We start from the raw sequence: 17,388 nt of genomic DNA, 5'->3' as shown, positions 1-17,388 counted from the left end.
CGATTGAATTTCTAGTGATTCGAAAAAGAATCATTCTTTCGAATCGATACTTTTTAACTGATTCGAACGAAGCGCTTTTAGCAAAGTGTTAATATGTAACAAAAATTTAGTTTAAAAGTGAAGTTGTTATGCAGGAATAGTGTAATTGATAATAATAGGAATAAATGTGTATAATAAATAAACATTATTAAAATCACTTAAATATGCACTTTAACTATTATATGACAAGGTTTAAAGAGGAAGCGTCTACTTCATAATTATCTTCATAATTCATAATTATCTCTGGACATTATTATTAGACAATTACTAAGATAAAGTATTTAAAAAAATTCTAATATTAGGCAGTATCATTTCATAGACTGTAGAAGATTATTTTATGTTATTTTACATAGCATCTTTATTTTCTCTATTCTCAATTTTTATCATTTTTAAAAATATTTTTGATACATTTTATCAGTTTTCTGATTCACTGTTTTTTAAACATAATTATAAATTTTTTTAATGTAAATTCATGCATTTTTGTTAGTGCAATGGTGTCACTTAAATAGACTGTAGAAAATTATTTTATATCATCTTTAATTTCTTTATTTCTCAGTTTTCAATTTTTATGCTTTTTAAAAATATTTTTATATCTGACATTGGTTGAATGAACACGTAGCTCCGCCCCCAAAGCCACACCATTGGTGGAGACAATAATCTGGACCAGTTGGTAAACTGACATTTTTTCAAAAGAATTAAATAGAAATGGTTAACTTCATAATTATCTCTGGACAAGAGATAATTGGACAAACTGAGAAAAAATTTAAGTGACAGTCTATTTAAGTGACACCATTGCACTATAACAAAAATGCATGAATTTACATTAAAAATTGTTATAATTATGTTTAAAAAACAGTGAATCAGAAAACTGATAAAATGTATCAAAAATATTTTTAAAAATGATAAAAATTGAGAAGTAATAGAGAAAATAAAGATGCTATGTAAAATAAAAATTGTTTAACAGTAAAGATGTTATGCAGGAATAGTGTAATTAATAATAATAGGAATAAATGTGTATAATAAATAAACATTATTAAAATCACTTAAATATGCACTTTAACTATTATATGACAAGGTTTAAAGAGGAAGCGTCTAAGGTTTTCGCCTCCAAAAAAATAATTACTGTTTCAAGCAGGTTTCTCAAACACTGCCCCGCCCCCATCTGACATTGGTTGAATGAACACGTAGCTCCGCCCCCAAAGCCACACCATTGGTGGAGACAATAATCTGGACCAGTTGGTAAATACTGACATTTTTTCAAAAGAATTAAATTCAAATGATTAACTTCATAATTATCTCTGGACATTATTATGAGACAATTACTAAGATAAAGTATTTAAAAAAAAATCTAATATTAGGCAGTATCATTTCATAGACTGTAGAAGATTATTTTATGTTATTTTACATATCATCTTTATTTTCTCTATTATTCTCAATTTTTATCATTTTTAAAAATATTTTTGATACATTTTATCAGTTTTCTGATTTACTGTTTTTTAAACATAATTATAATTTTTTTTTAATGTAAATTCATGCATTTTTGTTTAGTGCAATGGTGTCACTTAAATAGACTGTAGAAAATTATTTTATATCATCTTTATTTTCTTTTTTTCTCAGTTTTCAATTTTTATGCTTTTAAAAAAATATTTTTATGTCTGACATTGGTTGAATGAATTCGTAGCTCCGCCCCCAAAGCCACACCATTGGTGGAGACAATAATCTGGACCAGTTGGTAAATACTGACATTTTTTCAAAAGAATTAAATAGAAATGGTTAACTTCATAATTATCTCTGGACAAGAGTCCAGAGATAATTATGAGTATTACTAAATCAACTGTAACCTTTTGCGATTGAATTTCCAGTTATTTGAAAACGAATCATTCTTTTGAATCGACACTTTTTCGTGATTCGACCGAATCCCTTTTAGCAAAGTGTTTGAAAATCACTCATTTGTAACATAAAAATAATATAACAATGCTAAATCCACTGTTAACGTTTTGCTATTGAATTTCTAGTGATTCGAAATCGAATCATTCTTTTGAGTCGATACTATCTAGCGACTCGACCAAAGCGCTTTTCCTAAAGTGTTTGGGAATCACTCATCTGTGACATAAAATAAATTAGTTTATCAGTAAATTTGTTTGACAGGAACAATATAATTAATAATAATAGGAATAATTAATTTGATTAATTACAGACATTATTAAATCCACTGTAACGTTTTCCGATTGAATTTCTAGTGATTCGAAAACGAATCATTCTTTTGAATCGATCATTTTTAAGTGATTCGACCGAAGCACTCTAAGCAAATTGTTTGGGAATCACTCATCTGTAACAAAAATTTGTTTAACAATAAAATTGTTAGACAGAAAAAGTTTATTAATAATGATGGGAACAATACATTTGATTAATTATGAACATTATTGAATCCACTGTAACGTTTCGCGTTTTAATTTCTAGTGATTTAAAAACGAATCATTCTTTTGAATCGATGGAAGCGCTCTTAGCAAATTGTTCGGGAATCACTCACCTGTAACAAGAAATTAGTTTAATGTTAAAATTGTTAGACAGGAACAATATAATTAATAATAATGGGAAAAAAAGTATTTGATTAATTTTAAACATTAAATCCTCTGTAATGTTTTGAGGTTGAATTACTAGTGATTAGAAAAAAAATCATCCTTTTGAATCGATACTTTTTAATTGATTCGTCCGAACCGCTTTTAGCAAAGTGTTTGGGAATCACTCATCTGTCAAAAAACTTTATTTACCAGTAATATTTTTAGACGGGAACACTATAACTAATAATTAATTTGATTCTAAACATTATAAAAGTAAGGATAATTTATAATATTAAAAACCACCAAACACTATGTACTTTATAACACTGCTGTCAGCAGAAATCTTAATGCTATAAACAATTAAAGTAATTTATAACATATCACTTAGATAAACAGCAATTTTACAACAAAATAAACGTAAAACAACGCTTGCTAAATTCTTATAGGTGTAGAAGTGAATCGTTCGAACGAACCGAGTCGACAAAGATTCGGAATAATCAGTGCTACAGATTTCAATATCCGGACTGAACCAGTGGGAATAAAATGTGACTTTCAATAGTGAGCAGCATGTTCAAACAGCCCTTTTTCTACATCACGGGTGCAATACTTGTAATAAAACCTTTATTGGTCATCATATGATGCCTGTGATTCTCAAATGCCCAGTAGGTTTTGAGACAAAGCCCATATTTACACTGGAAGGCTGCACTAACAAATGTGAAATTCCATGCATTTGCTATTGAGGGCGACAGATACAGATTTTCCTACAGGTATCAGTGAACTTATCTCAATTGCATATTAAAATAAATAAAATATTTAAATAGTAAAGTGTGTGTATATACATGTATAAAAGAATATAATCATACATAATTAAAATTAAAAATATATTTGGCAAAAAGATTATTTGGAAAAATAACTTCTAAAAATATGCTTCATTAATTCCCTTAACGCAAGAAAAGGGGAAAACAACTTCAAAATAAAAAGAAATACTATTCAAACACATGCATGGAAAAAAAGAAAAACAGAGACTGTGTTTGTTGGCCTAAAACCCTACATGCTTTATTTCAGTTCTAGGTTTTGCCGAGCGCAAAAGGCCGACAAGAAGAATACACACATTGCCTACAAGGGCCCCACACACACACACACCGTATCAGACACACACACACTCGCACGCGCACACAGACAAGCGGGGCCGTGCGCACACAGGCATTAAATTATCAGAAATGAGCCAATCACTGCGCAAATAGAAAATGTATATGATATAGTAAGAAAACAAAAGCAGTAAAATATCATAGTTTACAATAATTCTTCACATTCAAAGGCTTTACATATTCAATACATACACAGCAAGGCCCTGGAACATGACTTCAATCCAAATATGCTTTCATATATTAGAATTTAAATAACACAGAGAAGCCAGGCCAGAACGGAGCGGCCCAATAACCTTATACAAGAATAAAAATACAAAACCTGGATCCTAGAGTCACCTCTTTACTCACCTCCCATTTGCAATATTACATCAACTGTACATCACAGTCATCTGTTACCGATCAGGAAGACGCACGCACGCACGCACGCACACACTCGGTCGGCCAATCTCACTCACTCCACGGACTTCCTGTTAAAAACGGCCAAATGAGAGGAGCCAAACACGCACGCGATCAGATTGCCCCTCCGTCACAAGCCTCCACTCGGCAATGCATACCGTCACAATGCAAGCGCTTTAAAGGAAAACAGCTAAACTCAGTCGGGGCGATGAATCACCCTCGCAAACCACATTACACATGTGGCTTTTGTGGCGGCGTGGTGCCGTCTCCCGGTGCGATTCGAAGGTAACGCGAACATGCTGAGGAGATGTCCGACACCACATCCTCCAATCGGAATCAGCAAGACCAGCTACTGTAGCCAATAAGGGTAAAAGGACCCGCCTTAACTCTAAACGCAGACTAAAGCGACACACTCCCATTTAGATATCTGAAAGTAAGGAGCGGAGCGTGTGTGAGCGCCGAGCGAGAAAAGAACAGAACTTGTGTGCTCGTTTTGCGACAGACGGATGGAGATTGCACGATTTCTTGAGTGTAATCGTCTAAAAGTGGGATTTTCTATGGCTTGCCTGCACGACATGCTGACTACGGCCTTGCTGCTTTTGGTTGTAAAGACTCCACCCTCAGCGCGCGAAAACGACTGAACCAAACAGAGAAAGTGCTTGGGAGTGACGGGACTGATATATGAAGAGACAGAAAGACAATATATAGCTGGAGAGAGAGAGAGAGAGATGTCTCTACAGTCCTGTGATTGGTTGGAGGGCTGTGGGAGGGTGTGGCCAAAGGGGGGAGCGCTGTAGTCCTATAGGCTGGGGCTCTGGTGTTTGTGGTAGATCTTCCTCCAAACTTCCTGGATTTTCTTGCACCATTTGTCTGCGTTGCCGCTTGGGTCCATTAGATAGTACGTCCGGTTTGGCTACGGGAACAAACGTGGTCGTTAAACACGTTTAACACATGCAGATGATGTATGAGATAAAAGGGATTGTGTTTACCGTGTGAACAAAGAAGGTTTTAAAGTTCTTCGCTTCAGGTCGGAGCTCAGGTGACCAAGGAATCTCCCCTTTCAGAACTTTATTGACCGGATCCACGTAGTACAAGTGAGGACCCTCAGTCAGTAGCAACTGCCTCCTCCGTGCAAACAGACCCTACACGTTCACAAACGGAGAAAAACACTTCAACGTCACTGATAGTTCAGGTTCTGGACGCTGCTTGATCAACTCCAACAAAGTATCAGCTCATAAGAGCTGGGAATTTAACTACACTTGTTGTGCTTTGATTTGAAATGCTAAAAATAACCAAATTAGATGAGTCATTTGTTTCAGGAAATGGGTGGAATATTATAATCATGCGGTATGGTTTTAATTCAAGTAGAAATGGGAATAAAATACTCTTGTCCCATGGTTTTTATTTACTGAGCAGCACTAAATCGTAAGAATGATTCTTTCAGGATTTGGTGAAACCACATTGGCTGTTCTGTACAGTTTTGATTCACTAAAATGAATCAATTCATAAGAGTCATGAACTGGATAGAACACTGTGATCATCATGAGTGGATTTAAGTGACTAAAAGAAACCAAATCTTACGAATCAGAAATTGAATGGATTACACTGGTTTGCTGTATAGTTTTGATTCACTTAAAAGAATTAAATCATTCATTCCGGAGCTGAATTGACTACACTGAATGCACTACTTTGAATAACTAAAAAGAACTGAATCATAGGAGTCATTCAGTCAGACTACACTGGTTGTGCTGTAAGGTTTTAATTTACTAAAACGGATCAAAACATAAGAGTCATTCAATCAGGGAATACACTGGTTGTTCTGTATTGTTTTGCTTCACTTAAAAGAATCAAATCATATGAGTCATTCATTTGGGAAATGAATGGACTACACTGGTCATGCGGTGTAGTTTTGATTCACTAAAACAACTCAATTCATAAGAGTCAGGAACTGGATAGGACACTGTGATCATCCAAATCTTAAGAATCAGAAATTAAATGGACTACACTGGTTTGCTGTTTAGTTTTGATTCACTTAAAAGAACTAAATCATTCATTCTGGAGTTGAATTGACTACACTGATCACACGGTTTTGATTCACTAAAAAGTGAATCATTCAGTCGGATTACACTGGTCATGCCGTATGGTTTTAATGCACTAAAAAGAATCAAACCATAACCAGTCTTTCAAATAGGAATTGGTTAGATTATACTAGTTCCCTGAAAAGTTTTTGATTCACTTGGAACTAAATCATTTATTCTGGAGTTGAACGGACTATACTGATCACATTGTTTTGATTGACTTAAAGGAACCAAATCATTAGAGTGATTCATTAGGGAATCTGATGGACTACACCGATCAAATGGTTTTGATTCATTAAAAAGAACTGAATCTAAAGATTCATTCAGTTGGACTACATTGGCTGTGGTGTATGGTTTTAATTTACTAAAAAGAATCAAACCATAAAAGTCATTCAATCGGGAACTGGTTGGACTACATTGGTTGCTCTGTATTGTTCTGCTTCACTTAAAAAAAATCTAATCATAAAAGTCATTAATTTGGGAATTAGATTCACTAAAACAACTCAATTCATAAGAGTCAGGAACTAGATAGAACACTGTGATCAACCAAATCTTAAGAATCAGAAATTGAATCGACTACACTGGTTTGCTGTACAGTTTTGATTCACTTAAAAGAACTAAATCATTCATTCTGGAGATGAATGGACTACACTGATTGCATTGTTTTGACTGACTGAAAAGACTGAATCATTAGAGTCATTTGTTAGGTAATTTAGGAGACTACAGAGTTCACACAGTTTTCATTTACTAAAAAGAAACAATAAGAGTCATTGAATCAGGAATTGGTTGGACTACACTGGTTGTTCTGTATTGTTTTGCTTCACTAAAAAGAACTAAATCATAGGAGTCATTCATTTGGGAACTGGATGGACTACATTAGTCAAGCTGTGTAGTTTTGATTCACTAAAACAAATCAATTCACAAGAGTCAGGAACTGAATAGAACACTGCTCATCCTGAGTGATTTTAATTGACCAAAATGAATCAAAACTTAAAAAACATGAATGACTACATTGGTTTGTTGTATAGTTTTGGTTCACTTAAAAGAACCAAATCATACATTTTGGAGCTGAAAGGACTTTACTGATCGCATTGTTTTGATTGACTAAAAGAACTAAATCATTAGAGTGATTCATTAGGGAATTTGATAGACTACACCATTCACATGGTTATAATTGACTAAAAGGAATCAAATCTTAAGAATCAGGAATTGAATGGACTACACTGGTTTGCTGTATAGTTTTGATTCACTTAAAAGAACTAAATCATTCATTCTGGAGTTGAATGGACTATACTGATTACACAGTTTTGATTCACTAAAAAGAAATGAATCATTCAATCGGACTACACTGGTTGTGCTGTATGGTTTTAATTTACTAAAATGAATCAAACCATAATTCATTCACTTAGGAATTGGATAGAATACTCTGGATGAATAGTTCTGATTCACTAAAAAGAACTGAATCATACGAGTCATTTATTCAGGAACTGGTTGGACTGCTTCGCTATAAAGAACCAAAATCAAAGGAGTCACTTATTTTGGAATTTGATGGAATGCACTGATTGCATTATTTTGATTCACTAAAAAGAACCAAATCATAAGAGTCATTCAGGAATTGGTCAGACTACACTAGGTGTAGTTTAATTCACTAAAACAATGAACAAAATTCATTAATTTGTTTTGATTGACTTTGAGTTTTGTTTGGAAATTAGATGGATTATACTGGTCATGCTGTATGGTTTTGATTCACTAAAAAGAGCCAAATCATAAAAATCATTTGTTCGAGAATTGGATCTAAATCTAGCTGATTACATACTAGTAAAGTTTACCAATAGTGACTCACTTTGCGTTTGTCCACTGGGCCCATTTTTAAGATGAGGTTATTCTCCACAAACTGGTGCCTGTTAAAAACAAAAGAACAGGATGCTTACAAAAAGCATACAAGGACACAAAGTGACATAAAAAGACTGTGTATTTGTGTACCATGGATTTGCAGCACTCTGCTTGTCCAGTAGGATGCGTTTCTCCTCGTCGCTGTACTGCAGGTCGAGCTCCATACTATTACTGTCCAGCTCATGAATATGTATAAACTGATCCACACTAGGGGAGGGGTTATATGTAGGTTGACTTGTCTCTCCTGTGAAGGAAACTAAAGGGGCGTGGCCAGGCTGTGCCACCTGCATACAACTGAACTGGCTCAGGAGATCATCATACTGAAAACGAACGAGAAACAAACTTCAGATGAGTAGTCTACATTTCATATTTTCTGAAGAAAATCAAACCTTTGTGTGACTCACGTTTCCATAGCAGTCCTCATCATCCTCAGACATGGCGGGCAGATACGCCGTTAGTTTAGGTGGAGTCTGCAGATGGATATCATCCCAGCCAACTGTCTCAAAAAAGGGGTGGGATTTTAGCGGCCCGTAGCCGCCCATCTCCTCACAGCCAATCCGCTTGCACGGATCCAGTGACTGTGAAAGCAACACACCAATGAGTGCACAGCAAATCCACACCTACACTACAAACAAACATTTATGATTGAATAAGGCTGACCAGAAGTTGCTCCACAAGGTCCTTAGCTTTGGGGAAAAATTTCTCAGGAAACTCATACTCGAGCTTTATAATCTTCTGGAATATTAGATACTCATTCCTGTGATGGATTAAAAGAAAGAAAAAGTGAATGGACGCTTAAGCACATGGACACGGTACATGTTAGGAATGGGTCATGATTATCTAATAACCAACTAGTCAGTTAGTGAGGTTAAAATGCATTCTGTACTGACAAAATGCAATGCACTCTGTTTTTTTTTATTAATCAAAATATTCAGGAAATCAGCATATTTGAAAGATCGTGTGATGCTGAAAATTCAGCTCTGCATCAGGTAAAACAGCTATTTTAAATTTCAATATTATTTAGTACTTTTCCTAGATTTGTGATCAAATAAACAGCCTTTTGACAAAATATTCAAATTGATCTGTAGTAAATGTTTTGCAATATTTTTATATGCTGCAACTGCTTTGACAAAATATTAAGGTGCAGATAACACTTTACAACGTTAAATTTGATCATATTAATGTATTAGCTAATATGAACAACAAACAAGCATTTATTACTAACATACATATTTACCATTAAGTTATATTCATTAAATGCATTAATATAATTTATTAAATTCATGAAATAACAATGAACAAAAGTTATAAATTAACATTTCCTGGATTAATAAATGTTGTTCATTCATTGAAGGTATTAACTTAAAATAAGGTATAAAACCTCATTACAAGTGTTACTAGCACAATAAAACAAACTTTAATTCTATGTTGCTCATCTAATTGTTATGAACACAAGAATGCATCTATGTATCATAGGAAACATATTTGTGACCCTGGATCAGAAAACCACTCATAAGGGTCAATTTTTTTAAAACTGAGATTTATACATCATCTGAAAACTAAATATGATAGAGCAATATTTAGCCTGAGATACAACTATTTTAAAATCTGGAATCTGAGGGTGCAAAAAATATTGCGAAAATCACCTTTAAGTTTTGATATATTTACGTTAGGAAATTTACAAAATATCTTCATGGAACATGATCTTTATTTAATATCCTAATAATTTTTGGCATAAAAGAAAAATTTATAATTTTGACCCATACAATGCATTTTTGGCTATTGCTACAAATATACCCGTGCTACTTAAGACTAGTTTTGTGGTCCAGGGTAACATCTGTTTGAGATCTGAAACCAGTCTAATTACACAGGGCTCAATTAGTTGACTAGTACTAGAAGTTAAACCAATAAGTAGTTTTACGCATCTGACAATAAACTTACCCAGCTCTGAATGGCGGCAAACCAGCAACAAGCTGGTAGATGATGCAGCCTAATGCCCAGAGATCCGAACTGCAATGGGAAATAAGATGGTCAGGACAAATATAACAAGTACCTTTAGCCAAAACCTCAAATAAATCTCTGTTCTGACTTAGTTATTGCACATAATGTCTCCTGCATTCAAACACAAACCACTACATAAACACAACAACAAACAGCATCTCTGAATTAGGCCCGGTTCATTACCGATGAAAGCATTACAACTGCACACAATAAAATATTTATCAGCCGTGTTTACCTCTTGCAGGCAGATTTCTCAGTCAGTAATTCAGGAGAGACGTACTGAGCCGTACCAACAAATGAGTTTGCTCTTGCTGTGGGGGAAACATCAAAACGACACTATCACTTAGTAAATGCCCTATCATAAGAGGATACTTCTGAATGAATGTTTACAGCATGTGTGTTTACCCTGTTTGCTTTCAGAGGACAGTTGTTTGGCCGTGCCAAAGTCTGTTATTTGGATGTGCATCTCCTCACTGAGCAGAATATTCTCCGGCTTCAGATCTCTGTAGCAAAACCACAATAATACAGTATCTCAATAAATGAATAGGATGCAATTAAAAAAGTGACTGACAGACACCTTCAAGACAAGCCTACTGACCTGTGGATGATGCCCTTCTGATGCAAGTACTCAAGAGCACAAACTATCTCAGCCGAGTAGAAACGTGTGCAGGTCTCGTCAAACGAGCCTATTTTTCGAATGTATTTCAGCAGTTCGCCGTTTTTAGCGTAGCTCAATCCAAAATCTGATAGTACATTCAGGAAAGCATTTAATTAAATGCAGCACTGACATTAGCCAAGCCAATTAAGTGGTCAACATTTTGAGATTAATACCATTGAATGTAGTGCACATCTGTGACAGTTCAAAAATCTACTGATAGTCTTTACAACATTTACGTAGTACACATATAGTCTTGTTTTATACAACTTCTTAGCATTTTCAGAGAATTATTCTTCTTTTATTTTTGTATATATTTAGAGCAAAATAATATATCATAGAATATTTTGTAAACAGAATAAAAATATTTTATGCATATTTTATGTATTTATATATTATAAAAAATTAATGGGAGAAAACACTTTCACAAACAAACATTGTGTAATATATTAAAATATATATGTTTTAAATATTTTGTCATTTATATGTAAAATAAAATAAATGATTAAAAATCATACAGTACCAGTCAAGTTTTTGAACAGTAAGATTTCTTGATTTTTTTAAAGACATCTCTTCTGCTCACCAAGCCTGCATTTATTTGATCAAAAGTACAGCAAAAACATTAACATTTTGAAATATTTTTACTACTTAAAATAACTGTTTACTATTTGAATATATTTAAAAATTTTATTCTTGTGATTTCAAAGCTGAATTTTTATCATGATTACTCCAGTCACACGATCCTTCAGAAATCATTTTCATATTCTGATTTGCTGCTCAAAAAATATTTGTCATTATTATTACAATATTGAAAACAGCTGAGTAGAATTTTTTCAGGTTTCTTTGATGAACAGAAAGTTTAGAAGAACAGCATTTATCTGAAATAGAAATCTCTTGTAACCTTATAAATATCTTTATCATCACTTTTGATCAATTTAAAGCATCCTTGATAAATAAAAGTATTAATTTCTATAATTCCTTGCCAAAAAATTATAGTGACTCTGTATACTGAAGCGTTTGAATGGTATAATGTTACAAAAGCTTTTCATTTCAGATAAATGCTGATTTTTGGATCTTTCTATTATCAAAGAATCCTGAAAAAAAGTAAAAATATTTCAAAATTGTACTGTGTTTGCCGTACTTTAGATCAAATAAATGTAGGCTTGGTGAGCAGAAGAGACGTCTTTAAAAAAAAAAGATTAAAAATCTCTCTGTTCAAAAACTTTTGACTGGTAGTGTACATAAATCTATTTACTTAAATCTGAAATATTTTTACGTACTTTTAAAAATTAGATATAATTAAATAAATGCAAAAATAAATACATATACTTTATAAAATATGTATAATCACAATTATAAATCATGATTACTGTCATTTAAAATGTTTTTTTAACATTTCATAGAATTATTGCACGTTTACATAAGATCAAGACAACATCAAATTGCATGGTTTGCTCGCAGATTAATACTAACAGCGCAAATGACCATGTGAAAGAAAACATACTGGCTGTATTAGACTTTTATTTGAGCAAAATATCTCGCTGTTTTCCCAATGAATGCCAGTATTTTCAACTCACCAGGGCTTTTTCCGTAATGTAGAGAGAGTGCATGCACATGGTTGCCAGAAAGGGCAGATTATACATCATTTATGAAAAAAAAAAAAATACGATTGGGGGATTTAAACTCTTGAAATCTGGCAACCGCAACATAAAAGCTTGTAGAGGCTTGTTAATCTAAGAGAATGCAAATGCCAAATTAAACTGAAACTTTTTCAGGATAAATAACCAGGGGGAAAACATCACAGATGATTATGCTTAATAAATTGATAGACGCAGAAATCATGATATTGCAGCCCTAATACACTCCTGAACAAAATCTTAAGACCAGGGGAAACATTACAAGTATTCACATTTTGTGCTGGTGGATCATAACCAGGTTGTAAGTACTGCTTCAAAATGGCAAAAGAAGAAACTGGAGCAGGAGCCAAAAAATAGAGAGTAGGCAATTCATAGAAAACTTAGGAAAACTGAAACAGGCTGTTCATCAGCTGATCAAAAGTTTAAGACCATAGCCTTAAAAAGTTAAAATCTGCCGAAAATATGGCTTTGATGTCATTGTTCTTCAGGCAGTCACACTGTCATGACCTCCTGATGGCACAGGCAAAAAGGCTTTCTGTTTTTGAACGTGGCAGGATTGTTGAGCTGCACGTGCAACACCTCGCACAACGCGCCATCGCTGCCGAGATTGGACACAATAAGACAGCCATTTCACATTTCTCAAAAGATCCTGAGAGTTATGGAACAAAAAAAGTCAAGTGGTAGACCCAAAGAAAATTCACCTGTATTGAGCCAGAGGATCCGACGGGCTGTCCATGAAAACACAGACTGATCCTCGACCCAAATTGAGGCCCTTACTGATGCTGACTGCAGCCCAAAAACCACAAGACAGCATCTGCAAGAGAAGGGTTTCAAGAACAAAAAATGTCTTCAAAGGCCACATCTCCCATGCCACAAACTTGCCCGTTTGGAATTTGCAAAGGAGCACCAAACATGGGACACTGAAAGACGGAAGAAAGTTTTATTCTCTGACGAGAAAAAATGTAACCTGGATGGTCCTGATGGCTTCTAATGTCACTGGCATGACATGGAGATCCCACTAGAGATGTTTTCTACGTGGCACAGTGGAGGAGGCTCCATCATGATCTGGGGTGCTTTTTCCTTCAATGGAAAAATGAAGCTTCAGTTTGTGTAGGGGCGTCAAACGGCCGCTGGCTTCGTAGACATGTTGCAGTGGGCAGCCCTCTTGACTGAGGGCCCTCGTCTGTGTGGTAATGACTTGGTCTTTCAACAGGACAACGATGCAGTTCACGACGCCCACCTGACGAAGGTGAATAACGTCGCTCTTTTGGACCTTTCTGTGTGTTCCCCTGTTCTAAATTACATTGAGAATGTTTGGGGATGGATGGCAAGGGAAGTTTACAAAAAAATACGTCAGTTCCAGACTGTGGATGCCCTTCGTGAAGCCATCTTCACCACATGGACACACATTCCCACCAGCCTCCTGGAAACAGTCGCATCAAGCATACCAAAATGAATGCTTTAAGTAATCAGCAAAAGTGGTGGGGCTGCTCACTATTGAGTCCTTTTTTGACACTTTCAGCTCTGTTGTGGGTTTTTTTGGGTGATGGTCTTAAACTTTTGATCAGCTGATGAACAGCCTGTCTGAGTTTTCTTCAGTTTTCTATGAATTGCCTACTCTCTATTTTTTGGCTCTTGCTCCTGTTTCTTCTTTTGCCATTTCGAAGCAGTACTTACAACCTGGTTACGATCCACTAGCACAAAATGTGAATACTTGTAATGTTTCCCCTGGTCTTAAGATTTTGTTCAGGAGTGTATATATTACACTATAAAAATATACGTATTTAAATATTTTCAGGTAAATTTGATGACCACCCTTTCTAGATATTAACACTGGACAATTTATATTGTTTAACCACTAGTTACGTATAGGTGTGTGTGAAGGATACACAGCTTCTCCTCATCTTGAAATGTGAAGTAGAGTTTGACGAAGAACGGATGATCCAGGTGTGACATGATGTCACGTTCCCTCTTGACATACTGCGCTTTGTTCTCCTTCATTATGTGGCGCTTTTCCAGGATCTTAACTGTGGAAACACATGCACCAACACTGTTCAGTACATGCTCCCATCTAGCAGTTCATGTCAAAAGTAATACAGATAAACTGCTTGACTTACTTGCATACTCCTTCCCCGTTGAGTGCTCCTTTGCTAAGACAACCTGTAAGTAGCAAAAACGGCAAAGGTTAGTACTTGAAATGAGTAATGCTAGCTGAGGTATATCAGATGTGCATTGGCGTGTGCGTGACATACGGTAGAGAAGGAGCCTTCTCCCAATATTTTGCCGAATCGGAAATCCTCGGGTCTCTTCTTGCGAGGCTGGGTGGGCTGGGGGGGTGGTGCCTGTCCCTCCATGCTGTTGCCGTGGAGACGGGGCGTGTCCTGCTGGCCTCTTACCATGGATGGACAGGAGATGAGAACAGAGGAGTGGAGGGATGCAACATCATACTGATGAGAAAGAGAGAGATAAAGTCAGTGTATTTCTCACATTACTTTACTGCCTTTCATGAATTACTGCATACTTTATGACATTTGTACTTTTTTTTTGTGATACAGGACCACAAAACCAGTCATGAGGGTCAATTTTTTAAAATTGAGATTTATTTGTTATCTAAAAGCTAAATAAGCTTTCCATTAATGTACAGTTTGTTAGGATAGGACAATATTTGGCTGAAATACAACTATTTGAAAATCTAGAATCTGAGGGTGCAAAAAAAAATCTAAATATTGAGAAAATCGCCTTTAAAGTTGTCCAAAATGAAGTTCTTAGCAGTGCATATTACTAATCAAAAATTAAGTTGTGATACATTTACAGTAGGAAATTTCCAAAATATCTTTATGGAACATGATCTAATCGATAAATCGATCATTTTGACCCATACGATGTATTGTTGGCTATTGCTACAAATGCACCCATGCTACTTAAAACTGGTTTTGTGGTCCAAGGTCATATATATATATATATATATTTAAATATTTAAAATTTTAGTTTACAGAATACATATACTTATAAATATATACAAATGTTAAAAAGTTAATATATATTTGTATTTTATAAACTATATTCATTTTGCTTTTAAATATTTTTTTTAAAAATACAAAAAAAGTTATTTTATTGTTTCAAATATTGAAACATTTAGAGTAAACACACACTATATAAAATTTATATATATATATATATATATACTAAAAATAGACTATATATTTATATTCTATAATGACCTCAATCTTGCTTTAAAATATAAAAAAAAATAATAAATTATATAAAAAAGCTAAAAAGTTGTTTTATCATATTTTATTATATATTTGATGTCATATGTGTGATGTCATTACTGTAAATTTATGTTAAGGGCAATGACATCACTCATAGTTGACAGCAAACTGTTTAACTTAAACAAGATAAGAGCATATGGTTTATGTATTAACACTTTAGATACTGATAATTAACAACTCTAGGCTCAGCTAGAACACAAATGACTATTTTAAAGCTTTTGATAAATAAAAACTGTATCATCCTGACTGTATAAAAACAGATTTTATGTATTCAAAAGCATCGCACAAAATGTAATTATTTTAAACAAACTTGTCTCTTTTTAAATTGTACTGGATCTCATTGTGAAATTTTTAAAAAGGGAACTAACAAGCACTACAGATCCATACGCAAGGTCTTTCTCTCACCACGCTGGATATAATAATCACTAGCTTCCTGTAACTACAGCTCACATTATTCACAATCAGCATTCCTACACTAACGAACTTCAAAACACCTCTATAAAACATGAGTCACAGGTCAACAAGAACTTTAGTCAAACCTCCAGCAATAACCATGTTAACTACCTTTGCAATCTATGCACCACAAGGTTAATTCATAGCACTAAGTTAAGCTCATTTAATATTGGTAATTACTTAAATAATAAATCAAAGTTACTAGATTAAAGCATGTTTACATCTTAATAAATCTACACCAGCTACATACTAAATGACCCACAAATGAGCTTGATACATCACCAATCATATTCATTAGTGTTTTTCCTTAGTCTAGTAATTTATATAACGTTATGCATAATAGCAATCGACTGTCAAAAACACCTGAGAAGGTGAAACCTTAAAAATCCCTAAGCCACTTTTATAGGCCGCAATTCAGAGTCGGCTTATTTTAGTAAAATAACACGCCTGAATAAGTCAAGGATAACACGGACATGTTACTAAACTGTTACAGATATACAACACTGCTAATATTACGTAAATTACGGGTTATAATGATAAACTGACAGCAAAGAGAGACGCAAATGAGGCAAAACAACCTGAGGCGATTGTGCTAGAAGCGCTGCTGACTCCAAAACGCTGTTGTAGTTTGTCAGAAACTCAAAAACAAGTCGTGGATGTTCACTCAAATCATTTTTAGAAATAAAAACGATTTGCGTACATTTTTAAGACGGGCAGGAGCAAACGCCTATGTCGTGAGTTAGCGGTCAGGCTAACGGCTAAGAAAACAAGCAACTTCATTTGTTGACAGAATTAGCTCGCAGAGCTAACACACATCAATATGAGCGTTTCCCCACGCTGCTCTTTTAAAAATATCAACATCCAGCCTAATAATTCATTCAGAAATCCCTGTATAAATTACGATAAGAAACAAAAGTTGACACTTCCTGGTTAATAGACTTGCGCTTGTTTTGGGGACTAGCGGGCTAATGACGCTAAAATGCTAAGCTAAAGACTCGGGTCGCGAGCGTCCCGCGCCACCCCCTTAAAAAAAGGCCGTTACGAGCAGAGCACGCAACGCGGCGCGAGGCGGCTTCGAGCCCGCGCTCCTGAGACGCTGGCGGTACTCACGATCTGACTCGTGGCTCTTGCCATGGAAGTTTTCCGTGGGTAATTTATTTGGGATTAAATAATTGTGGAGACTGGAGTCATGGCCGCCCTCTCTGCGCCTTCGTTTCACGGCTGTGACGTCACGCCACAACAACATTACTGCAGT

At 34.8% G+C, this 17,388-nt stretch overlaps 1 protein-coding gene across 2 annotated transcripts; it reads right to left on the bottom strand.

Annotated features, from left to right (window-relative positions):
* Positions 1–3,892: 3,892 nt before the first annotated feature.
* Positions 3,893–17,360, bottom strand: pdpk1b (3-phosphoinositide dependent protein kinase 1b). Of its 2 annotated transcripts, none has more exons than XM_051098319.1 (14): positions 17,244–17,360; positions 14,661–14,855; positions 14,526–14,568; positions 14,298–14,435; positions 10,715–10,859; positions 10,522–10,619; positions 10,352–10,427; positions 10,057–10,125; positions 8,776–8,872; positions 8,520–8,693; positions 8,206–8,435; positions 8,066–8,123; positions 5,134–5,286; positions 3,893–5,057 (listed from the first exon to the last, which is right to left on the bottom strand). In XM_051098319.1, the coding sequence occupies exons 1-14, from the start codon at positions 17,265–17,267 to the stop codon at positions 4,944–4,946; spliced, it is 1,614 nt and encodes a 537-aa protein (XP_050954276.1). In that variant the 5' UTR covers positions 17,268–17,360; the 3' UTR covers positions 3,893–4,943. The 2 variants fall into 2 exon arrangements, with proteins under 2 accessions (XP_050954276.1, XP_050954277.1); XM_051098320.1 differs by lacking the exon at positions 17,244–17,360 and adding an exon at positions 16,712–17,115.
* Between the last annotated feature and the right edge of the window lie 28 nt (positions 17,361–17,388).

The sequence above is a fragment of the Labeo rohita genome, chromosome 24, assembly GCF_022985175.1.
Source record: "Labeo rohita strain BAU-BD-2019 chromosome 24, IGBB_LRoh.1.0, whole genome shotgun sequence".
Classification (NCBI taxonomy): domain Eukaryota; kingdom Metazoa; phylum Chordata; class Actinopteri; order Cypriniformes; family Cyprinidae; genus Labeo; species Labeo rohita.
Note: the sequence above shows the minus strand (reverse complement) of the source record. Positions and strands in the feature narration are given on the sequence as shown.

Coding starts and splice junctions, on each gene's coding strand:
- pdpk1b (XM_051098319.1), bottom strand. CDS start 17,267: ATGGCAAGAGCCACGAGTCAGATC. Junction 10,860..14,297: donor TCAAGATGAGGAGAAGCTGT/GTATCCTTCACA, acceptor ATGTACTATCAG/ATTTTGGATTGAGCTACGCT. Junction 8,873..10,056: donor TTGCCGCCATTCAGAGCTGG/GTAAGTTTATTG, acceptor AATCCATCACAG/GAATGAGTATCTAATATTCC.